The sequence below is a fragment of the Artibeus jamaicensis genome, unplaced genomic scaffold, assembly GCF_021234435.1.
Source record: "Artibeus jamaicensis isolate MK-2021 breed Jamaican fruit bat unplaced genomic scaffold, CSHL_Jam_final contig_465, whole genome shotgun sequence".
NCBI lineage: Eukaryota > Metazoa > Chordata > Mammalia > Chiroptera > Phyllostomidae > Artibeus > Artibeus jamaicensis.
Genome location: NW_026521843.1, coordinates 41,307,393 through 41,333,042, shown reverse-complemented (window position 1 = coordinate 41,333,042; position 25,650 = coordinate 41,307,393). Strand labels below are relative to the sequence as shown.

The following is a 25,650-nucleotide window of genomic DNA, read 5'->3' as shown; positions in this document are numbered from 1 at the left end:
ATTAGATAGAGCTGCTTTGACTTCCTCTCTTAGTAGTGTGGCCTATTGTAGAAAAAAGACCAGTAAATTGTTTGTTGTGGAGCCTTAGGTAATTGCCAGTGTGGGGCAACATGCTCCACTGCTCTGTGGCTCTGTGTGGCTAGAGAGCTTGGAGAGGAGACAATGACATTGCCTGGCTCCTAGAGGTTTGCTTGGAACTCGCTGTGTGACTGGTGCCCTACCAGCTGTTGCCCCAGTGCTGAATCCGAGGGAGTGGGTCTATGTACATTTTAGGTCCATGCAGGCCCTTTAAGCCAAGACTCCTGAAAACCTGGCAGTTTCTTCTCCCACCCCAACCCCCACTAGTTTTTACAGCCAGATGTCATGGGGATTTATCTTCCTGGCACTGGAATCTTGTGCTGCGTGGTCTGGCATGGGGCTAGGATTGCTCACTCCCAAGGTATCCATCCCAATTTTTATTCACCACACATGAATGTGGGGCCTCCGATTTCACCACTGCAGCCTTCCCACATCACACCGTGCCTTCATGCCTCTCTGCCTTTCTCTGTGTTTCTACCCCTCCTACCCATCTGGATGAATATGGCTTCTTTAAATTCTTGGTTGTTGGACTTCCATACAGTTCAATATTCTGATGGTTCTGGGTGTTATTTGTTTTGAGGTCTAGTTGTAATTCTCTCTGTGGTTGCACAAGGAGGCAAAGTGTGTTTACCTACATTACCATCTTGACCAGAAGTAAATAATCTTTAAAAATATACTAAAAGCTTTAGCTTAAAATATTGTAGTATCCATGTATGGTGTCAGATGGGTACTGGACTTCTTTATCAAGGTGATCACTTCCTAAGGTATATAAATGTCTAGTTACTATGTTATACACTTGAAACTAACATAATATTGTATGTCGACTGAAATTGGAAAATAAATAATTTTTAGAAACTGAAAAATAAAAAAGAAGTTCTGGCTTAAAACATTTTCTGATGACTTTAGTTCCCCCGACCTTTTTCTTCACTGAGCCTCTCCCAGCAATTGTTGTAGCACTGTCTGGCTAGTGACTTGTATTGCTCGTAAACTGCTTCATGTTACAGGTTTCAGCTCCCTAAGGAGACAGTTCCTAACAGTAGTAATGATGATAATAATAGCAGCAGCAAACATTTATAGATGACTGACTCCATGCAGATTAAATATCCACATGTTAACTCATTTTATTTCCCCAATATCCTATGTTCTACTGTAGTATCACGTTTTGGGGGTTTTTTTACAATAGAAGAATCAAGGCACCAAGCTTGCACAACTAGTAAATAAAGAAGCCAGGCTTTAACCCAAGTTGAAGAGCCCTTAGGTCTCTAAAAGATATCTTTTATGTTAAGCCCTAAGTCCTATTCACCTCATAGTACCTAACCCTGGGAATTGGATTTCTCATCCTCCTGGCTGGTGTGGCTCAGTGGATTGAGTGAGAGCCTGCACACAAGGGGTCACTGGTCTGATTCCCAGTCAGGGCACGAACCTGGGTTGTGGGCCAGGTTCCCCAGAGCAGGGCACATGAGAGGCAACCACACATTGATGTTTCTCTCCCTTTCTTTCTCCCTCCCTTACCCTCTGTCTAAAAATAAATAAATAAAATCTTTAAAAAATGTAGATTTTCAGATGAGAAAACTAAACTTGCCTGAGGTCACACAACCAGGAACCCGTGGAGAGCTGTGATACAAACCTAGATCTAATGCTTTCTGCCACCACCAAATGGAAACCATGGATTAGATTATCATTATACCTCAAATATGCACAATGGTAGAGACAATGGTGGGGACATTTGCAGGCAGGGGGAGGAGAAAGAATAAAAAGATGTGTGAGAGAAGTGGCAGACATGGAGATACACTAAAATGTAGTTGCTGCGATGGCAGTTGTGACAGTTCAGCAACCATAGAGATGAGGTCATATTCAAAGGATCCTTGGATTGTCACATAGGGAAATGAACTTAGACTTTCTGCAAGGTTTTTAACCCAAGGTTTTGTGATTAAAAAAATTTTGTGATAAACTCTGTTGACCAGAAAATTCAACTAAGAGTACCCTGAGTATTGTGGTTCATTAGGTTTTTGCTATGAATAATAATGCCTTCCCAATCCATTATAGTGTTGCCACTTCCTACATTGCCCCTGGTTCCACAGTAAGTGGGTAGAGGTGGTCACAGATCATCTTCTGGGAATTCCGGAAACTCCTGACACAATGAAAAATCCAGTGAAAATATGTGCATTTTTTTCCCGGGAAAGAGAATCCATAACTTTTAGTGGACTCTTTAAGATATAAAGTGTCTTCCAAAAGTTAAGAACCACTAAAATGATCATTTGAAGGCAAATGATCAGTTATATGCCTGAACATATAACTATACACAATTATATAAATACATATATATACACACATACACATATATAAATACACGTACACACTTATTTTGGTGTGCACAGAAAGTACCTGGAAGGAAACACGCCAAACTATTAATAGCAACTACTTCTAAAAAGAGATTCGTTTTTAAAGCAGAAGGCAAGAAAGTAATTTTTGCTCCATACAATTCCGTACTGATTTAAACATTAAATAATTATTAATTTTTAATGAGCATGTATTACTTTTATAATTAAAATGTAAAAAGAATCTTATCCCTGTTTTGTAACACTGTGGGTAGGCTTTGTTGAGAAAACCATAATAGTATGAATGGAGCTGCTACACAGTTTAATATAAACATTGTTACAGTGAATTAATGGCCAAGAGTTATGCTGTTATTTAGCAAGCTTGGGTCATGGCTGTCCAGCTAGGACAATGATAAATTGCTGCCTAATGGGTACTGTGAATAGCCAGGAAGCCCTATGTGGCAGCAGATTCACCTTGCACGTGGCACCCTGAGATGGGTGCCATTGGAGAGACAGTAAGGCCAAGGCCATCAGAAACACCATCCGGCTCTACAAAAGCACGGGCAGTCTCTGCACAGTGACAGGTTTAAGATGGATGCAGGCTGCAAGTAAAAATGAACCTCACTGTCCCCAAGGTCATATGCACACACAAAATCATCACTGTAGGAACTGTCATCATCTAAACATAACACGCAAGGACACTGACTTTTTCTTTACATGTACATAGTGTTCTTTTGGCGGGTCTGGCAGGTAGAACATTGAGCTGAAAGACAAGAACCCTGAGGTCTCTTTCTAACCATGGCCTTGTACAAGTCCTCTGCCCTGTCTGTCCAGACGTTTCCCATTGGACAAGATGAGAAAATAGCTTCTACCAAAAGCCTGCAAATCAGTCATTCTGAGATCAGTGCCAAATTTTTTGCCATGGTTCTAAAAATATCCAGAATGTGAATCACAAAAATCTCTCAATCTATTTTTACTTTTAATATAAAAACAGTATAATAACAGCATTAAAAATTTTAACTACTCTCCCCTTTCAACCTAAATTTCCTTTTTTAAAGGTAATATTGTTTTTAGATTTTATTTATTTACTTTTAGAGAGGGGAAGGGAGAAAGAGAGGAAGAGAAACAGCGATGTGCGAGAGACACATTGAATGGTTGACTCTTGCATCAATTGGTTGCCTGGCCTGCAACTCAGGCATGTGCCCTGACAGGGAATCAAACCCATGACCTTTCGTTTTGTTGGCTGGTACTCAATCAACTGAGCCACACCAACCACTGCTAAATTTCTTTTAAACTAACAGTTTAATCTCCTGTTCTATTTGTGCTTTCAAATCCTCATTATTCCCCTTTCCATTTCTCCCTGCCTGCATCCTGTGAATCAAAGAAACTTGAAACCCGAACAGCAGGAAACAGAAAACTAGCCAAGAGCAAACAAAAAAATGAAACAAAGGGCCTAATTATATAGTCTTTGGTGAGTAAAATGATATAAATACCCATATTTTTCTATCTGCTCATGTATAGGTTTAGTATTTTATTCTGACAGTATATGTAGTGAACCAGTAACTTACGTCGACTGGCACCATTTGACAGGAAGCAGGCACAGGCGGGTTCCTTTGTAACAAAGGCTGGCTCAGTGCTGCACACAGCAGCGATGCCCAGTGACGAACATGGCCAGCCCTGAGTAAGGCAGAATTGCCTGCACTTAGATAAAAACTGCTCTCTCTTAAACTTTGAGGTAAAAATAGTATACTTCGCAACTAGAATTAAGCTCAAACTCATTATGTTCTATTTAGGTTTTCTATTCTGCTGACTAAATCACCATCTAAAACACAAGTGGTAAACACAAGGCCTGTGGGCCAAATCCAGCCCTCCACCTTGTTTTATCTGGCCCGGCACCTTGTTTCTACCAGGTAGCAGCGCCGAGCTCTAGCTTAGTAGTTACATTTACACAGTCCTACAATTACATTTGACCCTTTGAAGGCAACTGCAAAGCTGATGTAGCCCCCAGTGAAAATGAGTTTGACACCCCTGAAAATATTTGAAAACCTCGACTGGAAAATTGGACAGCTAAGAAGAATAAGGTGGCAATTGTCCTGCAAAGGCCCATTCCTTCCAACATACTGCTCGTTCAGGAAAATGCCACTCATTTCTGAGCTGACTCTAGAAAACCTCCTTCTGTATCCTTCCTTGTCTCTTTATTGGCCTAGATATTTATTGTGCACTTCAGAAAAAAAAATATTTTCTAAAATTCTGTTTAACATTTCTTTTCATTTAATTTCTATTTATATTTTGTATTGCAAAATTTCAGGTCTAAAAAAAGAATTTCAGTAACTAATAGCTTGATACATGGCAGCTATTTAAGATTTCAGATACTCAATATCATCTTTAGTTATTCATTGCCTTCTTGCATTTGGGGAGAATAAGTTAAACTAAATTTCAAAATACTGTAATTCTTTTGAATCATCATTAAAATAAGACTGGGGAAAGAGAGAGTTATATAAAGGGAAGGGGAGGGTGTAATGGTGGAATTTAGGGCTTCACTGATGAAGCCGATAAGAACCAGAGCTTCCTCGGACAGCCATCCCTGAGGACAGGGCCAATCCTTTGCTTCTTATGGATGTAAAATTACTGAAGTCTGGAGTTTCTGTCTAATTTTATTCTGAAAGCAAGTTTTGGTTTGCCTGGACTGTTTCTCCACAGGCAAGCCAGAATGCTTATTGCTTAAGCAGGGACAATTTCTACAAGGTCTAATTCAGGCTGAGGATTATTTTTATTTTGCCCCACATATCCTGAACTCAAAATAAAGTGGCTGTAACCTAGGATTACAGAGGTAAGAAACCCAGTGGAGTCTGCTGGGACCCTTATGCCAGTTTTCTCCTTCCCTGGTCCTTTCCCCAGGGAGATGTCCTGGTTTAAGTGTCCCTTCCAAAAATTTACAAAATCAAGTTAGTCCCAGAATATACAAAAATAGATAATATATACAATTAGACAAGAAGAAGAGTGTTTTATTCTCATACTTTCTTAGAGGAAATATAAACTGATACAACTTTTCTGGAGAAAATTTGGCAGTGTTTATCAGTCTTAAAAACACTATGCTCCACTTCCAAGAATTTATTCAGGGCAAGTCCATTTTTCTTCTGGTTCTAGCCTTCTTTCTATTATTTCTGTGTATTAGGTTGATGAGTCATTTAACTGTTTTTTTTTATCCTCACCAGAGGATATGCTTATTGATTTTAGAGAAAAGGAAAGGGAGAGAAAGAAAGAGGGAGAGAAACATTGATGTGAGTGAGAAAAAACATCAATCACTTGCCTCTCACATGAGCTCTGACTGGGACCGAACCCACAACCCAGGTATGTGCCCTGACCAGTATCGAACCTGCAACCCTCTGGTTGCAACTCTGCTTGATGGGACAACTCTCCAATCAACTGAGCCACACCAGCCAGGGCTTAACTGTTCTTATCTTAGTATGTTCTGTATTTTCACAATAGACTATAGTAAACACTCCTTTGGTAATCAGAAATTTTAAAGTCGCCATTAAATACAAAACACACACAAACACGCCCTGTCCAGACCACTTACATTCAAAGTGTTAACCTTCAGTAACTAGCTTCTGGGGCTTTTTGGATGATGATGATGATGATGATGATGAAAAACACAGTGTATATAACCAGATTTTCCGGTGAGGTTTGAGGATATAATAAAAAAGCCCATGTCCACGTTTGTGGCTGTTACTTTCATGGGATGATCTGACCAGAGCTTTCCCTGTGGACCCACGGACTGTCCCTTTAGGCTTCCACAAACTCTCACTGCAATGTGAGTTCATAACAATGTGGTAGCTACAGGTCTTCCTTCCTTCCAAAGACACTGGAATCTCATTATCTAATAAGATACTGTTTCCCTCCATTTTACAGCAAAGACGTTCTCTAAATTCTTCTGAAGCACATGACAGTAGCCCTGGGAACAAAGAGCACATTTTAATAGTTCTGTGGCCAAAGCACATTACCCTACTATTTCAAGATGTTTTCTGAAGGGTCCTCAGGGGCTCTATTTAAAACCTTCTGGTTATTGTTTGCTAACTGCTGGGATGGTTTTAATCAGGGAGGAAGCCAGTATTTTCAGCTTGGGTGTTGGAAGAACTCCTAAAATGTCTCCAAACTGATTTAGGAGAAAATGCTTAAAGAAAGGAATTATTCCTGCCCTGGAATAAACTCTTTAGAACTGACATATGATATAACCACAGATCAAGAGAATTACATTTTTTGAGCACATTATATCCCAAAGACAACTGAGGTTCTAAATTTTATCAATATCAGACGATAAAACCTGTTCAACAAGGACCATTGCCTTAATATGCTGGTTGGCAGCATCCTCCTCTGAAAATAATCTTGGTGTTTCACCTAACTTCTCTACCAGGACCTACTTTTTACACTGTTTCTTGAAGAAATTTTCTTGAAGAGGTTTTGATGACTTGACTAAAATTTCCTGAGGTAAAAACCCTCACATCACCTCCACAGACATTTTTGTCTTCCCACAGTCCTGACTGGAGGTAAGAGGGAGAGTCCCTGTGTGATGAGGCCAGTTTATTTCTAGGTTCTAGAAAAGCCATGTTTCTCAGTGGCTCAGGTCAAGCCAGACACCCTAGACTTGGGCAGAACTAATTCAAATACCTGAATCGGTTTCAGAAGCATCTCTGGTTTTACTGATGAGGGTCAGTAAATCTCTAGGCCTCAGCTCAAGATACATGGTATTTGGTCAGACTTCTATGAGTAAAATGTTTTCTTATTCTTATATAATTTATCATGTATAAATTCCTAAAATCCAACCCAGTGACAAGCCACCACAGCACGGGTTTCTGAAGTTGACCCCAGCCCAGTCCACCTGAATCCAAGTATCCAGAGATAGGGTCCCAGACACCTCCTTTTAAAAACAAATGCTGCTACAAGTCAAGTGCCTCTACATGCTGAAGTATAAGAACCTTTGCAGTAGAACAACTATAAGAGTAAATAGAAGAAATAAGTCTCAGGAAGCAGAGGCAGGCAAGATTTGAATTTGAGGATTTAATACTAATTGGTGAATAATATTAAAAAAACAGGTCAGTAAGGAGGGATCATGAACATCTTTGCTTCAAAAACTCCATCTTCAGCTAGCTGGCTGCATCAGTGTGCTGATGCTTTCTTCTACCTCTGAGAGCTTCTTCAGGACTTGGTTGATCTTGGCCTCATCAAATTCCAAACACAGAAATTCAGATTCCTGAAAAACATAAAAGGGTGTTTTATAGACAGAAGAGACCCTCAAGATAGCTAAAGCTCTGGATCCGGTGAGGCCCAGCTGAAAAGGACTAGGGTCCTTACTCAGGAAACTTGAGTCAAGCCCTCTATACCTAAATGATATTTCACCCAGCACAGCAAAGCCAAGACAACGCCCTAAATGAAACTATTTCTCTGAAGTGTTTCATAAATGGTAAAGAGGTATTCAAATGTCAGGTGTTTTCATTATGAGGCACATTAGAAGCTCTTCTTGTCTGCCATCACATTTGATCCCATAATGATTTTTCAGTCAGTACTGGAGTATGCTGTTTCATAGATGATGATCATGAGTTTTAACCTGTATCACAAAATCAGAGAGAGGGAGGGTCAGGCTGTGAACTCCATGCTGTCTCCACAGCTTACTGCAGCATAAAATGGAAGGAGGATTTGGTTTAGCTCTGTGTGATCCTGGGAACTGGGCTAACTTGGATTTAGTGGTGATACTAGAAATTGTGACAAGTGGTATCCAAGTTTCTTGGGAGGTGTCAGTCAGATTAATTGATAACCAGATCTTGAAACAGCCCTAAATATGTCTAGGGCTATTCCACTTGTTGCAAGCCAGCTCTCCCAAGATTTCCCTCAAACACATTCCCTTTAATCACTGTTAAGGATCAGTCTATCAACCCTGTATCAGGTAGATATCAAAGAAAAAGGCCTTTAAAGTATGGTGACAGAAATTTCATGAGCACTGAACGAATCCTAGGTGCACACTGTCTTGAGAGACAAGGGTAAATTATATATATCCAAGAGGAATCATATTCAAGATTCTTAAGAACAATAATCACATAATTTCAGAGCAATATCAATTATTAGAAATCATATAATCTAACTTCCTTGTTTTTTAGATAATGAAATCGAGGCCCTGGGCATATTAAATGGCATGCCTATTGTCTGTCCCTCTGTTGATGGCAGAGCCACCAGATCAGCGCTCTTCTCCACATGTTCCTCTGTAACTGCTATGGCATTTTCCACCTCTGTCCCCAAAGTGGAAGATAAAAGAAGACCACAGCTTCTTCAGAGGGAGGGAGTTACTCTATCATCAGCTGGAAGAACCTTCAGGAGTTGATCCTGAAAAAGTATGTACCTTTGCTGTTGCTAAGCTCCTATGCTGAGTCTATAATGATGACAATGGACATCCCCCAGAAAAAACAAATGCAGAGGGAAAATAAGGGGCCTCTCAGAAGAGAGTTTCCCAAAGGGGAGGGAAGGCAGCTTTCCCTGACAGGGAACTTGCTCCTCACACATGTGTTTGGGTAGGAGAGGGGAATAGTCTCCCATATGTGAGCTTAGAAACTGCCAGGTTTTCAATTAGCCAAAAGCAAAAATCAATTTAAAAAAGAAGAAGCTTGCTTGCTGTGTTTAAGTTTCAGGAGGAGCAAATTTATGGCAAATGAGGCAGTTCAGAAGGCTAAGTTAAGAACAGATCTCAGATTTGAAAGCCTTTTATTCATTCAGTTTCACTAAGATGTTTAGCTTGACTTTTTTAAAATATATATTTTATTGATTATGCTATTATAGTTGTCCCATGTTCCCCTCTTTACTACCCTCTATCCTGCATACCCCCTCCCACCCACATTCCCCCCCTTTAGCTCATGTCCATGTACCATACATATAAGTTCTTTGGCTTCTACATTTTCCATACTATTCTTACCCTCCCCCCATCTATTTTCTACCTAGCATCTAGGCTACTTATTCTTCGTACCTTTTCCCCCTCTCTCCCCTTCCCACTCCCCTGTTGATAACCCTCCATGTGATCTCCATTTCTGTGGTTCTGTTCCTTTTCTAAATGTTTGCTTAGTTTGCTTTTGTTTTTTGTTTTAGGTGTGGTTGTTAATGATTGTGAGTTTGCTGTCCTTTCACTGTTCATATTTTTTATCTTCTTTTTCTTAGTTAAATCCCTTTAACATTTCATATAATGACTTAGTGATGATAAACTCTTTGAACTTGACCTTATCTGAGAAGCACTTTATCTGCCCTTCCATTCTAAATTAAAGCTTTGCTGGATAGAGCAATTTTAAATGTAGGTCTTTGGATTTCATGACTTGAAATACCTCTTTCCAGCCCCTTCTTGCCTGTAAGGTCTCTTTTGAAAAATCCGCTGACAGTCTGATGGGAACTCCTTTGTAGGTGACTGTCCCCTTAGCTCTTGCTGCTTCTAGGATTCTCTCCTTCATTTTTATCTTGGCTAATGTAATGATGATGTGCCTTGGTGTGTTCCTCCTTGGGTCCAACTTCTTTGGGACTCTCTTGAGCTTCCTGGACTTCCTGGAAGTCTATTTCCTTAGCCAGAATGGGGAAATTCTCCTTTATTATTTGTTCAAATAACTTTTCCACTTGTTGCTCTTCCCCTTCTGGTACCCGTATAATTCAAATGTTGGAACATTTAAAGATTTCCTGGAGGTTCCCAAGCCTCTCCTCTTTTTTTTTTTTGAATTCTTGTTTCTTCATTCTTTTCTATTGGATGTTTCTTTCTTCCTTCTGGTCCACTCCATTGATTTGAGTTCATTTCCTTCCCTTCACTATTGGTTCCCTGTACATTGTCCTTTATTTTGCTTAGTGTAGCCTTCATTTTTTCATTTAATTTGCGACCAAAATCAACCAATTCTGTGAGCATCCTGATTATCAGTGTTTTGAACTGTGCATCTGATAGGTTGGCTATCTCTTCATTATTTAGTTGTATTTTTTCTGGAGCTTTGATCTGTTCTTTCATTTATGCCGTTTTTTGTTTGTTTGCTTTTTTGTCTTAATGCACCTGTTATGTAGTGAGGGGCAGAGCCTTAGGTGTTCACCAGGACAGGGTAACCTGTGTCGCTATGTTGTGATGCTATATGTGGGAAAGGGGTCTGAAAGGGAATAATGGTGCTTGCTCTGCTCTCTGGTGGATTTCAGTCACCTCCCTCGGTTCTCCCAAGCAAAATGGGCCCGTCTGGTGCTGATTCCCACATAGGTGGGTTTGTGTACATTCTAGGACCCTGTGGGTCTCTCCAACAAACTCTCCTGAGAGGCTGGGAGTCTCTCCTGGCACCTCAACCCCCACAGGAGTTTTCAATCAGTGGTTTGAGGCTTTATTTCCCTGCGCTGGGGCCCTGGGTTGCATGGTCTGTCTCACTCCCCAATTTTGCCTGGTTTACCTTTGTGTGAATGTGGGACCACTTGGTCCACCCACTGCTGCCTTGTGTGCTGGGGGTCACCAGCTACCGCTTTGCTGCAACCCCTCTCCTCCTGGCTGCCTGACTCTGCCCCTCCTACTGGTCCGGATGAATGCGTCTACTTTTAACTCCTTGGTCGTCGGACTTCCATACAGTTCAATTTTCTGTTGGTACTGGTTGTTTTTGTTTCTAAGTTGTTGTTGTCCTTATTTTGGTTGTGGGAGGAGGCACAGTGGGTCTACCTACGCCTCCATCTTGGCCAGAAGTCTTCGCTTGACTTTTAAACATGTTTTAACATGTGGCTTTTTTAAACAATGACCTGAAAAATAATAATTAGGAGAGTCTAACATATATTTAGGAAACTGCCAGAAAAGATGATGTAATTTCTGTTTCACCTCAGTGAGAGAAAGTCTGTTACAATGGTAAATTTCTATTTATATGAGAAGAAATTATCAAGGACAATGCTCACAGAGACAGAAAAGCCTAAGCACAGTTTATTAATGAAGAGCCAGGATCTTTTCTGAGCAGGGATCATTAATTTGTCAGAGGTTTTAGTACTCACGTTATTTTTTATTAGCCCTCTTAAGTATTAATGAAGCTCAGTTTATTTTTGAAGGAAATCAAATACTAAAGAGAAATAGCAGGCTAAAGAGAGTCAAAAGTTAAACAAATATTTTCTATCCTATCCCAACCTTCACCTCTCACCCCTTGAAACAATGCAGACTAACAGTCTTAAAAAGACACATGTAACCATACATGAGTCTTGAAAAAACAGTTTACCTGAAACTGTATTATCAATGCCTAACTTCATTTAGTTAGGCTATCAATATTTTATCAATAATTTGACAGCCTTTAAGCTGAAATTAATACATGGGGCTTTTTTCAAATTTCCCATTTGACTGGAGTACCCTACCACAAGTACATTTAAAGCACTTGAAAATATCTTTAGAAACATAGGTGGTACTTATTAAGCCAAAGGGGAAAAGTACAGATAAAACACTTCGGCTTTTTTTCGGGCACCCACCTTGATCTGGACCTAAATGATCATAATAGTAAGAGATGACAACACTAAATTCCTGTATGTAAATATCTGAGCAAAAAGTTAGGACCAATTTCTTTTCAGTAGAGTGTGGATACAGTATGGGGTACAGTCAGAAAGTGGTCAGCAGATGAATAAGCAAGCACATCATTAGTAAGACTGTGTACTTTGTGATCAAGGGGAGTATGTTATTGCATTAAACTCAAGAGTTTAAATAACTATTTTAAGTTAGAGAAGAAAGCAGAGGCAAAATAGTCAAATATTTTCTCCAAGTGCAAAAGCTATGAAATTCTAAGAAGAGAATTTTCTCAAGGGAGAAACCGTCCTGTCTGAACCAACAACAAAACAAAACAAACAAAAACAAGCTAGCTTTAGTGACTTCTAGAGAAGGCCATCTCAGATTCCCCAGAAACTCCTTTCCCAAGTAATCACTCTAACATTCCTCAAGAAGCTCTGACTTGTCAAGCCTAAGTCTTTATCTGAAGCTCATTTTCTAGCAGGGTCAGAGAGTATAACTGATTATTAATTTATATAATAATTGAAGACTGCCATTAAACAAGTGTTTGGATTTCCCCATCTCACACTAAGTAACCTCTTTGTATAGGATGTCCATTTAGATGACTTCCTTATCTTGGCCCATAAGCATACTCTGAGCAATTCTTTGGTAAAATAACACAGTAACCAAACAACCAGTGGGGTCCTACCTAACTCACTGCATCTAGGCAAAAACTCAAGATAGAGTTTGGTGGAAAGGAAAAGGAATCTTTTTATTTAAAGTATGTATAGTTTTAAATAATAGCAGGTTTCTGCCTCAAACTCTGTTCCTACAAGATACCCAAAGAAAATCACCCTGCTACCCTCTGCCAATTTAGTTCCAGTTTGCACCTGAACCTCTTCTCCCACCAAAAGCATCATCCTTTAAGAAATGTACGTGGCTTAGCTGGTTTCCAGTTACTGTCTGGCTTTAGGCATCTTTTGGAATCTGTGCCTTCAGGCATCCTACTTGCAGTGAGCTGTCCTCTTCCCAGCGCTGCCCTCCCTTGTGGCTGTGTGTCTGGCCAGGCAGGACCCACACGGCACAACTCCACTTGTTTGTGCCACTGCCCATTCTTGTGTCACCTGGCCATGGGGCTTCCAGGACCAGCACTGACTGGTCCTCTAAGCCCTGACCCACATGTTGGTGCAGTGCGTCCAAGGCCCTGCTCAGGATGGAGCGGGCACAGCAGCAGCAACTTACGCTGCTGATGGCCCACCTGCTGGAGGAGCATGTGAGTGGCAGGCAGGTGGCTGCCCCTGTGAGAGCTGCTGCTGACGGCCCCCACTGGAGGAGGGCATGGTTGGAGACTGGGCAGCTCCCACAATGGCTTCCCATGTGGGAGAGGAGTGCAGGGCTTTTTGCCCTGCCTTAAGGCTCCCAGGCCTCATTGCCAAGAGCCTCCTCCTTTCCTCTCTTACTGGCTTAGTACCTGCTGTGCTCCAGATAGGCCTTGGAGGGCTGGAGGAGGGGCACCGGGAATGTTCCCAGACTATGTGGTCTTCACAGCCTGGGGACCAGCAACTCCAGCCCCCAGCAGCTGGGAGAGAGGAGAGAACAATGAGCATAAAATTTCTGCATGCTCCTCTTTTTAAAGGTTGCCCCCAGAACCCCCTGCATGCTGGAAGTAGCTGCGTTATCACCCTGGCTGTCAGGACAACTCATACTGGTTTGGCAGCTGCAGTGTAGCCATTGCTCATGTGCCATCCTTGGCACCTCTCCACCCTTCCCCCATTACAATACTACAGTGATAAGGTGCTAAAAATAGAAAATAAGAAAAGACTACAACTTATAAAATACCTATAAACCATTTAGAATCAATTCAACATAAAACAAAATAGCAATCCTATAACCTATTTTCTATATTATTATAAATTTTCCATGTACAATTTCCACAAAGCTGTATTCTCAATTTATCGACCATATTTAGCATTATACTACACCACTGGCAAGTTCTAACATGCTGTGGTTTCTTGAAAAATGCCCAAGTTGTGGGATGGACGGTGAGAATGGGAAAGAGTGCCTTAGGACCCTGATGAACTGATCGATACTGACTCAAGAATGCCACATACATCTGGCCAGATTTCATAAGGCTTATTCCCAAAGTTTTTCTTTTGGTTTTGTTAGTGGTGATATCGCCTCCCAGTTTTTGAGTTCAGCAAATAAAGAATTCGGAGGCAAGAACTCTAGTGTATGATGTTTATTCAGCAAGCAAAGCGAAAGTACACTTGAAGTTAAGAATCAACTTAACTGGTCTGGTCAGAGATCTGCCTTGGCTCCGCCCCCCCGCCCCCCACAAGATTTTATTTATTTTTAGAGAGAGGGGAAAGGAGGGGAAAAGAAAGGGGAAGAAATGTTGATTGGTTGTCCCTCATATGCCTCCAACTGGGGACCTGGCCCACAACCCAGGCATGTGCCCTAACCAAGAATCGAACCAGCAACCTTTCGGCTTAGAGGATGACACCCAACACACTGGGCCACACCAGTCAGGGCTACCTTGATCTTTTAGAAAGAAAGTCACAGAGGCGGAAGTGAGCCAGCTGGGATACACAGAGTCAGGAAACAGGTTACAGAGGCAACAGAAGGGCCCTGGGAGCTCAGGAGAAAGAAAACAATGATATACACCTGAAAGAAGGGACAGGGCAGTGGCAGGGGTGGAAGGTGGTGGTGGGAGCGGAGGAGATATTGGAAGGTGTGTGAGAGAGACAGAGTGAGGGAGAGAACATGAGCAAGTGCACTGAGTCCTTTTGTCTTAAAGATTCTTTATAGGGTCAGTGTTATGGTCTCTACTGATTGGTCAGCTTTAGGGAGGTCATTGGTCACTGCACCCAGCCCTGATGTCGGCCAAGGTGTAGTTCTGTCTGCTTTTGCTACTTTTCTGGGTCTGGAGCTAAAACCAACTGAGGTCTAGATGTTATCTCTAGCTTGATCAAAACTCCTAAGATTATTTGATGCTAATCAGAACCTCATTATCCTGAGGGCTTAAAAGAGTGGTTATGCAAGTGAGAAGGAAGTAGGTGAGTCAGGGTTCTGGACACAGTGAGTTTGAATCATCCATCTGTCTCAGTTTCCCCATTCCACTGGCCAAGGAATTTCCTAGCTTCTTACTATCCTGCTCAGTATTTATCGACACAAAGGGACTCTTTGCTTAGTAAAAACTTAAGTCATGAGGCCTACCCCCATATTTGTGCTGTTTATTTCATACTTAAATTAACCCTCTGATCTGCAACTCTACCTGCACTGTGTCTTCTGTGTTTAGCAACTGGAGAGAGAACAAGAACATGTGGCAAAGGTCAAAACTGGTAATAGCTTCTTAAAGAGCAATTATATAACAAATAAGTTACCCAAAAGTTTTGAACATTGTCCACCAGAGAAGTTCAAAACATCTTCCTAAGTAAACCTGTGTTCACTGCTCATTCCCATACTTCTTATGGCTTTCTCAGAACTATCACTGATACTGTTCCCTAACTACTTCAGGAGATCTCAGAATAGCTTCTCTGTGGCAAAGGATCTTCCAAGTTCCTTCCTAAGAAACCATTTACCCCAAATTAAAATTTTATTGTTCCCTGAAAACTGTGATTATTCTCCACTTATCCTTTCATATCTATTCTCTGCCCTTCTCTGCCTTATTCCATGCCCTGTGCAGCTGGTCTCTAAGATTGTATCATCCCCTTGTTTTCTGGCTTAGAGTTGGGTTGAGGCAAGAGGAAAGAGTGATCAGGATGTTTATTTCCAACCCCCAACTCCTTCTCCTCTACCTTTGCCAATATTTGCTACGTGGGAGTGTTATTTCTTCATTTCTCACTTTATTTTCTGGCTTCAATCAATACTTCAGTATAAACATTAAGATGAGTTTCTTCAGATTGCCGAAGTACATACTCATCCAATAGACTCCAAAAATGAGCAAAGCAAGGCTTTTCACCATGCATAAGCTGGTAGAAAGGCTGTCCTCCAAGTGAAAATAACAGGATAAGCCAGAACAATTATTTTTCTCTTATTTGATATCAAAATCTTGTATAGTAGCACTTTGATATTAAAGAACAACAACAATAACAATAGCAGTGACAACTGTGGAAGGTTAGATTTCATTAAGAACTTGCATCAAAGGTCTTGATATCAGAAACATGGCCTCATCTCTGTCTATAACATATTCTTACATCGTATATCCAAACAATGGATAGCTCAGCTGTGGCTTAAAACAATACTTCAAAAAAGAGAACTTGCAATTTTTAACAATACATATTACAACCAATGGTCTTTACTCAGGCCATTTTTATCCTTAGGAAATCCTCATTTCAACTATAATAGCCAACAAGTCCTACATCTCTTGTTTAAAGAACAGGCTAACCCAATTCTCCAAAGGGGAAAAATAATTATACTCTAAATCACAAAACAAATCATCTTCTGAGGATGAAAAGAGACTGAAATTGGACTCTTTAGGAGCTCTAAGACTGTGACTTAATGACCGAGTAATGAAATTAAAATGGTGCACCCCAAAACTTAAGAGGTGTCCATAATGTTCTAAGAATGATGTGGGACTGAGCTACGGTCTCCAAGAACTAAAAGAATTTGCTGTAATAAATGAAAATAGCAATGCCTCAGCATATACCAGGTGCTTTCAGTGCCGGACCAGCTTCTAGAATCAGGGGTGTCCAACCTGCAGCCCGCAGGCCACATGTGGCTCAGGATGGCTATGAATGTGGCCCAATACAAAATCATAAACTTACTTAAAACATTAAGAGATACTTTTGTGATTACATGTTGCAATGTATTTAACGTGTGGCCCAAACAACTCTTTATCTTCCAGTGTGGCCCAGAGATGCCAAAAGGTTGGACAGCCCTGTTCAGGAGGAAGTGTCCCACTATCTCCTAGAAAAGGACAGGGTAGATTACCAGTGTAGCATAAAAGCATTAACCATTACTGGACAACAATTACTAAATTTTCTGGAGATTTTTGTGAGGACAACCAGACAAAAGAAATTAAAGTGCTTTAAAAAAATTAAAAGCACCCACTGCCATAAATTCTAATTATATTAAAAATAAACTCTATAAGAAAATAAACTTTTCATCAGTTAACTAGAGACTCAAGGGCAAAAAAAGACATTGGGTATCTTGGAAGTTTCAGACCTTCCACTGATGTTAGTTTACTGTTAAAGCTGAGGCAACTAACTTCAATTTTACCAGTGACACACTTGTTTTATATAAAAGTGGCAAAAATTTTTAAATAACGCCAGATCTTAATTAGTCAGAGTCCTATGATATGTGCCTCTGCTGCTTCACTTCTTCCTCCTTTTTGGTCCATCTTTTAAGTTATTTCCACCAAATGAAAAAAAGAAAATAAAATATAAACATAACAGCTCTGCAAGATGTTCTACAGAAAAGTAGATTAGAGCTATTGGGAGAAAGTTTAGTCCTGACTTCACATAACTACTTTTGTAGTAGGAAAATCACACCCATATAATGTAATTTAAGTAAAAAAGATTTTCTTATCCAAATATTTCCTTTTATTTAGTAACCAGGATGACTGTTCTCAGCCTAGACATCTTTAAAACATAAGTACTCCCAGGAGAGGTATTACAAAAAGTTATTGACACCTTTCTATTCCTTTAATCAGGAGACTTGTTTTCTTCCAAGAGAAATGAACCCAAGTAGTCAGCCTTAAAACACAGGGTACCTTTCCCTTAGAGGTGTAGATAGGGTACAAAATATAAAAGAACTAAGAAAGTACCAAAGGCAAATCCTTCTCTTTACCCCGGTACCCGTGTCAGATGCACAGATCTGTAGGTGAATTATATCAAGTAGCTCAGATTCCCTGATCCATACTCTCCATGCCTTTCTAGTCACCTGATCACAGAAGTTGCTAGGCACCAGGAAAACCTAGGAAGTCTTACAAAGGAAACACTAGCAAAACAATTTCAATGAAAACCAAAGGATGAATTTACTCATAAACACAAACATATCCTTCTGATGCTGTGCTTTCATTTTTATCTGCAGTCAGGATATGTGAGCCACCAAGGCAATAAGATTCCAAGAAAGCTATTCAGTCAAAGTTGTTTGAATTTCTAAGAAAGTAGCAGTATGCCAAGAACAGGACCCTGAGATTCTTTTGGTTTAAGATTTCTAAAGATGGGAAAAAACTAGAGCCATGATTTAGAAGACAACTATACATGACTGTCCTGCCAATGTGTGGTCAATAGGAATGTGAATTGTTAGCCTAGGCAACCCTGACTTGTTTCTGAAAGGGAGGAAACAGTTTTGACCTTGCAAGAATGAGTGGTTGTTTTGTTGGCTGAATGATGTTGCTAAACTAAGACTGTCACTATCCTTTTCCCCCCAGAGATTTCAAAGCAGTCTGATACTTATTCTGCTTCCTATTACACATCGGAAGAGGTACCATCCATCTTCATTTTATCACTAGAAAAAAACAAAAGAAACTCACAGAATAACCCTAATTACATAAAGCCCAGAATTCCCAGCTCTTTGATTTAAAAATGTCAACCACTAACACATCTGACTCTGAGTTTGGACACTTTCAAACATGATTAATAAAGTACATATAGCAAAGTAGAATGGAAACTAATTTAAAAATTACAGATTTTATGCTGATTTACATAAACACCAGGACTTAAGCATTTAGAAAGATATTTTAGAACCACTCAACAAAAGAAAATAAAATGGAGCCAAATTATATAAACATGAAAAGCTCAACACGATTCAATCATTGGCTGATTTCTGTGTTTTTCAAGACGTGCTCTAGTTCATATTACGACTTTTCATTTTGGGTAGGACTGAATATTTAGCTATTCAGATTTTCTGTATTTTGAAAAACTTCAGCTGAAAAATATTTGGGTAGAAAACTATTTTTAGGTGCTCTGGTTGGCTCTGCAGAAAATCATACTAGCTTTTGGCTAAGTAGAACTACTTCCCATGTGAAAATGGACAAAGAACCAAAGGAACAATGGCTGAACTGCTAAAAAGGCAAATCACACTGAATGAAGGAAAAAATTTCACTTAAACCTTAGAGAAAACAAATGACAGAACTCTTTAGCACTGGGCAGAGGTGGGGTTCAGGGTGGGTGGGGGAACTGTGTTGCTATTTTAGTTTTGAAGCTCAAATTGGAGCCCTCCTCATTCCTGAAAAGGTACATTCCATAGCAAACTCATTTGCAAACAACTTTGACAAACAAACTAAAATATATTTACATGACAGGATAATATATTTACATGAGAGAATAAAAAAAATAAACAAAATACTCATCCAGAGTTGCTTGTTTATTAGGTCAGGCAGAAACAAAGTATGCAGTGTCACTTGCTTTCTGGGTTCTTGATAATCTACAGACTAAGATGGCAGGAACATCTCAATATATCCAATAAAAAGATAGGAGTGTGGCAATGAATAACAGATGCCTTGGCAGGGGAGGAAGACCGAAGCAGTACTAATCAAACCAATTCCGTGATTGCAGATTTTCTCCAACTAGAGGGATCACCAACTTGGTTCTGCCAACAGCACCATTTCTGTTCCCAGCTTTCTCATGGTGGTTTGTCATTAATGACTGCACAACTAGGCAGAAACAGGAATAGTGAGAAAGCAGCATTTCCACTGGCCCTTCTCTGGAGGAAGCAAATAAGCAAAGGGGCAAAGGTGGAAATATTTGACCAAAGGTAAAAGTAATTTCAACTTCAGAAAATGCTAATTTGGGGGGGGGGGAGTTTTAAATTATTTTTTTTTCTTGAGGTTATGGGGAAAGAGGACTAATTTTGTTTCATTTCCAACAATTTCCAAATACGGTCACATTCTGAGATACCAGGAAGGGCTGGGACTTTAGCATATCATTTTGCAAAGGAGACACCCAGTCCATGCAATCCCTAATGCTTGGAGGAGCCTGTGTTTATCAAGCATCTGATGAATGTTCACAGTTGATGATGATCTTACACATGATTTTAGACTTGTTGTTCATATCTTACGGAAAAGAATTTCTAATAAATTCTAATAGAAAAGAGTTTCTAATAAAAACACAAAAAAAACCAGATATGTACAAAAACTGAGGATTGCTCAGGTCTGCCAGCCCAGTTTGGCAAAAGCCATATCTGGCCTCACCCTCACTGAACTTGATTTTGAAATGTCATTTAACCTATGGGGTCTGCCAGAATAAAAACTGCTGGGAATAGGATTGGAAAAATGGCTTTAAAAAACTCTCATAATCCTCACTCCCAGAGCCTATTATGTACCTTGCCTGCCATGCTATGTCCCAACGTCCAGCCCTGAAGACTGACTCAGGGTCTGGCACACAATTCTGTGACAGAATATGGGGATGGAGGAAAGAGAAAGAATGCATGAAGTTAGTCACTAGCTTCTCTAGCTCAAAGGACTTACTGCAAACTTCTGGAGATGGCAGAAGAGAGGAGACTGCATTTATTATATAGGGTTGAATTCTAACATCACTTACGTTGCTTGGCCTTTGTTCACATGTAATAATCATCCCTCACAGTAACCCAGTGCTTTACAATTTAGAAATCACTTTTACTTGTATGATTCCATCTGATCCTTAGAACAGACCTGTTAACTAGAAAGAATACAAGCCAGGGATCAGCTTCTTTGAACAACTGCAGAACTGACAGACCTTGTCAATATGATCCAAAGCAGATCTTCTCAGCTATCTTCAGCAGGAAGGCATTAGCAGATAATGCAATGGCTTTTATATACTTCTGATTTAATTTATGTAGGAAGAGAGCCCACAAATCTGGAAGCTAGATATTAAAAGTTCAGTCCTTTGTAAAAAAAAATAGAACAGGCAGTCAGGTCCTAACTGGAGAAGAAATGGACTTCCTTTTTGACTCCCATTCATTCAGTAAAGTTTGGCAGCAGTGGAGGGAATGCAAAAGGTTGAGGGGGGTGCAAGGATCATCTCTAGACCCTGAAGAAAAATGAAATGCCACAATTTTTTTAAAAAGTCAGTCTGGAAGACAGGAGTAGGAGAGATTGTGAGAAAAGTGGGACAAATCGGAAGACATAAGCAAATTCAGAGGGATACAGAAATTACAATAAAGATAATATTAGTAGCAATGATAAATAATAATGGCTAAGACTTATTGAACACATAAAAAATGCCAGACATTACATTATGTGCTTTACATGCATCATTTAACATTGGTGAGGATAATTTTATCCCATTTTACAGATGATGGAAGTGAGGGAGAAGGATCAACGTGTATAAGACCACACAGGTGGTAAGTAGCAGAGCCAGTTTTAACCCCAGGTATGTCTGGCTTTAGAGTCTGAGCACTTAATCATTTTACAATCCTGATTCACATTCATATATAACATAAACGTCATCTATAGGCACTAAGTACCCACATGTGAAAGCTATTCTAGGATTTAGTTAACACTAATAAGACTCCAAGGAAAGTTGAGTGCTGACAGTATGATTACTCAAAGTCGACCTAAAGTAGCCTATCAAAATATTTGGATAGGCAATGGATACATCCTGATTGCACAGAAAAATGTCTAGCTTTATTCTAAGTGTAATGGGGTAACAGCACAGCTAAGTTAATATATGCATATGACTCAGGCACAGAAGCATATCATAAAGAGACTAAATTCTTATTCTGAGAAAGATAGGCTTTTATTCCCTTTCTCTTTTTGTGCATTTGGGAGGTTGTGGGGGAGGAATAGGCGGGGAGAATTCAGTTATGGTGGTACCTCAGTACTTGTTATTAATCGTTCCAGAACTCATGACGAGTGCTGAAACAGATGAGTACTGAACATGACGAGTCATGAAGCATTTTCTCTTGTGGGGCGGCAACGTGACTTGCACAAGTTCTAGCAAGTGTGATGAGTTTCGAGCAAGTGCCAAGGGCTGAAACATTTTTTTTTCTTGTCAAAATGTAACAAGTACAGGGTTTAATGAATTCTGAAGCCAGTAAGTACCAAGGTGTGACTCTATATATATCTAGCTACTTGTCCCAATCACCAGGAGAGCTGGACACAAAAGTTTACCTTTGTTGTTCTATGGACTAATGTGTAGAGCTCCCTGAACTGGATAGACTCTTTCTCCCACTAACCCAAAACACAGTCAGTAGAACCAAAATACCTTGCTTAAACCTGGGATTCTTTCCAACCATAATCAGAAGGAATTCCCAATTCTACCTTGTTGTCTAACCAAGAACACCAAATTATTCAAACTGAAAAAAATCAGAATAGCATTTAAAGAACTTTTGGGATGCAAAAAGATAAATACATTAAATTGTGAGGCTTCACAATATCCAAATCAATTTAAAGATAAATACAGAGACAAATACATTAAATTCATTAAACAGATGTGGCCTACATCTATTCTCTGGCCAAGCCAAGGGTAAACAGGAATGGGTGGAATAAAAGGAAAGAGAGTTCTTGTTAATGCCCAAAATAGCATAGTTCAATCATACATAACTGCCTGACTAAAAACGTAAAGATTGCAGGCAGCATGCACATTGTTTTAAATAAAAATAAGCTGATAAATATTTGGTAAAAATAAATGCTTACTCTACTTTGTAGTCTATCATTTTATGAAAAAAACAAAACAAAACAAAAAATCCTGTGGGATAGCTCAAGAAATGGCCCCTCCACTTCCGACGACAAGTGGCTGCCTGGCCAGCAGCAGTAAGGAGCAAGGAAAACAGCCTGCATCTGGAGTCCCAGCCTTTACAAGGCCCCTACGTTTATCACAACCCTGTAGCATTTTCACGCGCTACTGCGGCTCCCTCATCACTGTTTTAACCTTATAAGTAGCACCATGGCTAGAGGTAGGGTACGGTCACTCACACCAATCCGCTGCCGGTGGTGTACTCCCCTATAACGTGAGTAATAAGCAGCGTGTCCACAGCATGGTCATATCTGCTAGTCCTCTGGGTGGTTTTTTTGGAATATCATGAACACGAGTGCAGTATAGCTCTCAGTTTGTAGCTCCTGCGTTATCATTCTAGCCAGGATTATGTCAATAATCCAGAAATATGAACTATCTAAGAAGCAGCAAAAGAAATGGGGGAAAAATAGTAAAAAATTAATTTGAAGAAAAGTTAAATATTGAGTTGGCCAAAAAGTTTTTTTTTTCTGTACAATTATTTTTCTCTGGTTCTAGTAGTGCTTAATTGTCTTTAACTTAACTCAAAACAATTTTTCTAGATTGCATTGTGAACAGCTGTCATATCAGCATGCATTTTAAAAAACATCAAAACTGGTGATTTTTTTGCTCTGGCTGGTGTGGCTTAGCGATTGAGCATCAGCCTGGGAACCAGAGGCTTGCCAGTTTGATTTCCAGTCAGGGCACATGCCTGGGGTGCAAGCCAGGTCCCCAGTTGGAAGTATATGAAAGGCAACCACACACTGATGTTTCTCTCCCTTTCTCTGAAAATAAATAAATAAAATCTTTAAGAAAATTTTTTTAAAAACTGGTGAATTTGGGGGATCCATTTTAATATTGAAGATGAAAGAATATATACAATATTTCAGCATATTATGCTTTATTATTTCAAAAAGGTAAAAATACAACTGAAATAAAAAAAAAGATTTATGTAGTGTATAGAGAAGGTGTTGTAAAGGTGCTGTTAACATACCAAAAGTGGTTTGCAAAGTTTCTTGGTACTATTGACATTTTGGCCAAATAATTCTTTGCTATGGGGCTGTCTTATTCATTGGAAGATGTTTAGCACAACCTCTGACCTCTACCCACTAGAAGCCAGTAGTAGGAAATAGCCAACATACTCAAAATATCCAAATCAATAAAGTTATTAAGTGAACATGAAAAATGTGCCTTTTATTTTATGGAAAAAACTAAATGGACTTTTTTGGTCAATCCAATATGTTTTCTAATGGAGATATAAGAAAAATATCTTGACACTATGACATTTATTTCCTCTGTGAATATGGTTTGGCAAATTCTTTGCCAACGGAGGAAGGATGAATGTCTTTTAACTACTGGCTGAGTTGGGTTTTGCTGGCTCCTAAAGAATTTTAAATTAATGTGTAGAATATAAGGCACTTAAAATTTTTGGTTACATCATTTCAAGTATATAGAAAATATGACTTTCCCATACTCTTTCTTCAGAAAGAGAACAATTTGTTCAATTGTTCAAATTTTGCTATATTTACTTTGTCATTCTCTTTCTCTATCATACAACCACCTGAGAGTAAATAGGGATGGGATATCATTCCCTGTTATCCCCAATAACTTTAATATGTCCTTCCCAAAGACAAGGATAATCTCTTACATAATCATGTTATCTAATCCAGTCTCTATTAAAATTTTACCAAATGTCCCAATAATGTCCTTTATAAAGATTTTTTCCTGTTCCCAAATCAAATCCACAATCACACACTGATTACATTTAGATGTATCTTTAGTCTCCTTTAATCTGGAAGTTTCTCAGCCAGCTTTTCTTGTGTTTCTTTAACTTGACATTTTTAAAATAATACAAGCTAATTTACTTTATAGAATGCCAACTTGAGTTTGATATTTCCTCATAATTAGATTCTATGTGTGTGTGAACATGCCTAATCTATTTACTAGTTATATGTCCAATGATTAGTGAACACAGGCTTTTAAGTCATACAAACTTAAATTCAAATCTAAATAAAACTCCACCACTTTGAACTGTGAGATGGCCTATGTTTCAGTTTCCTAATCTGTGAAGTGGTGATTTAGCAGATTTAACTGGTAAGGCTGCTGTGAAATTTAATGAAACAATATATCTAAAGCAACTTAAATCAGTTTTTTGGGGGTGAGCAGAACTGTATTTTATACCTCTCTAATTTACCACAGTATCTTATACCCAGCAGCATTAAAATAATATTGGTTGGTTAAGCAGCATCTCTACTAAACTTCTCCAAAGGGGAAAAGAGGACTTCACCCTGACATTACATGCTGCCTGTAGCAATACAGTATGGCTAACGCACTTCATTGCCAGCTGGAAACTAGCAGCAGCATCTCACTTCGTGAATACCTACATTATTGGCCACCTCCAGATATCCTGCCTCTGCCTGTACTAGCCAAGAAGTACACAAGCACTGGCTAGTGAAAGAATACCAGAGGTGTGACAAGGAGTGTGTCTCTTCTTGCTGAGTTCTCGCAGAGACACTGGCCCATGCAGTGGGATGGAAGAGGATGACAAAGACACCAAACACAAAGAAGCCTCCAGGCTAGAACTACCAAGAATGTGAACATGATAAGTACTCTGACTAAAAGCGGGGGCAGGGCCTCAGGTGCAAACTCTGTCTTCCTGCAACCCATTACTGTCAATCCTAAGAAGGAAAATTCCCAAAATGAAGTAATTTTCTGATAGTTCAAATTAAGAGATCAATATTCAGCAATAACAATGTAGCCGGTCAAGATGAAGGGATAGATAAACATGGGTTTATCTCACACAACCACATCAAAATTGCGACTAAACTACAGACCAAAGATCACTCAGAACTGTCAGAGTCAAGTTGAATGGAAATCCAACATCTGTAGAATTAAAGAAACCACATCAATCCAGATTGGTGGGAGACATGGACATACCCACATGTGGTAAATGATAAATCCTCTTAAATCCTCAGAGGATTAAGAGGTATGAATAGGTAGTTACAGAATAACCATGGGGATATAAAGTACAGTATAGGAAATGGAGTAACCAAAGAACTTACACATATGACCCATGCACATGAACAGAGGTGGGGGAATTGCCTGAGGTGAGTGCAGGGTGCTGGGG

At 39.6% G+C, this 25,650-nt stretch overlaps 2 protein-coding genes and 1 long non-coding RNA gene across 3 annotated transcripts in view; 1 reads left to right on the top strand and 2 right to left on the bottom strand.

Annotated features, from left to right (window-relative positions):
* The window catches only part of LOC119062589 (uncharacterized), a 74,551-nt gene extending 53,418 nt beyond the window's left edge, over positions 1–21,133 (top strand). Inside the window, exons 4-5 of the long non-coding RNA XR_008391993.1 lie at positions 8,549–8,779; positions 21,105–21,133. This is a non-coding gene — a long non-coding RNA (uncharacterized LOC119062589). The remainder of the gene's footprint in view (positions 1–8,548; positions 8,780–21,104) is intronic.
* The window catches only part of B3GNT2 (UDP-GlcNAc:betaGal beta-1,3-N-acetylglucosaminyltransferase 2), a 148,867-nt gene that overhangs the window by 84,267 nt on the left and 38,950 nt on the right, over positions 1–25,650 (bottom strand). The gene's annotated exons all lie outside the window — the stretch shown is intronic.
* Positions 7,436–25,650, bottom strand: part of COMMD1 (copper metabolism domain containing 1) — an 87,051-nt gene continuing 68,836 nt past the window's right edge. Inside the window, exon 3 of the mRNA XM_037163613.2 lies at positions 7,436–7,647. Within this exon, the coding sequence (XP_037019508.1) occupies positions 7,537–7,647 (111 nt within the window). The 3' untranslated portion in view covers positions 7,436–7,536. The remainder of the gene's footprint in view (positions 7,648–25,650) is intronic.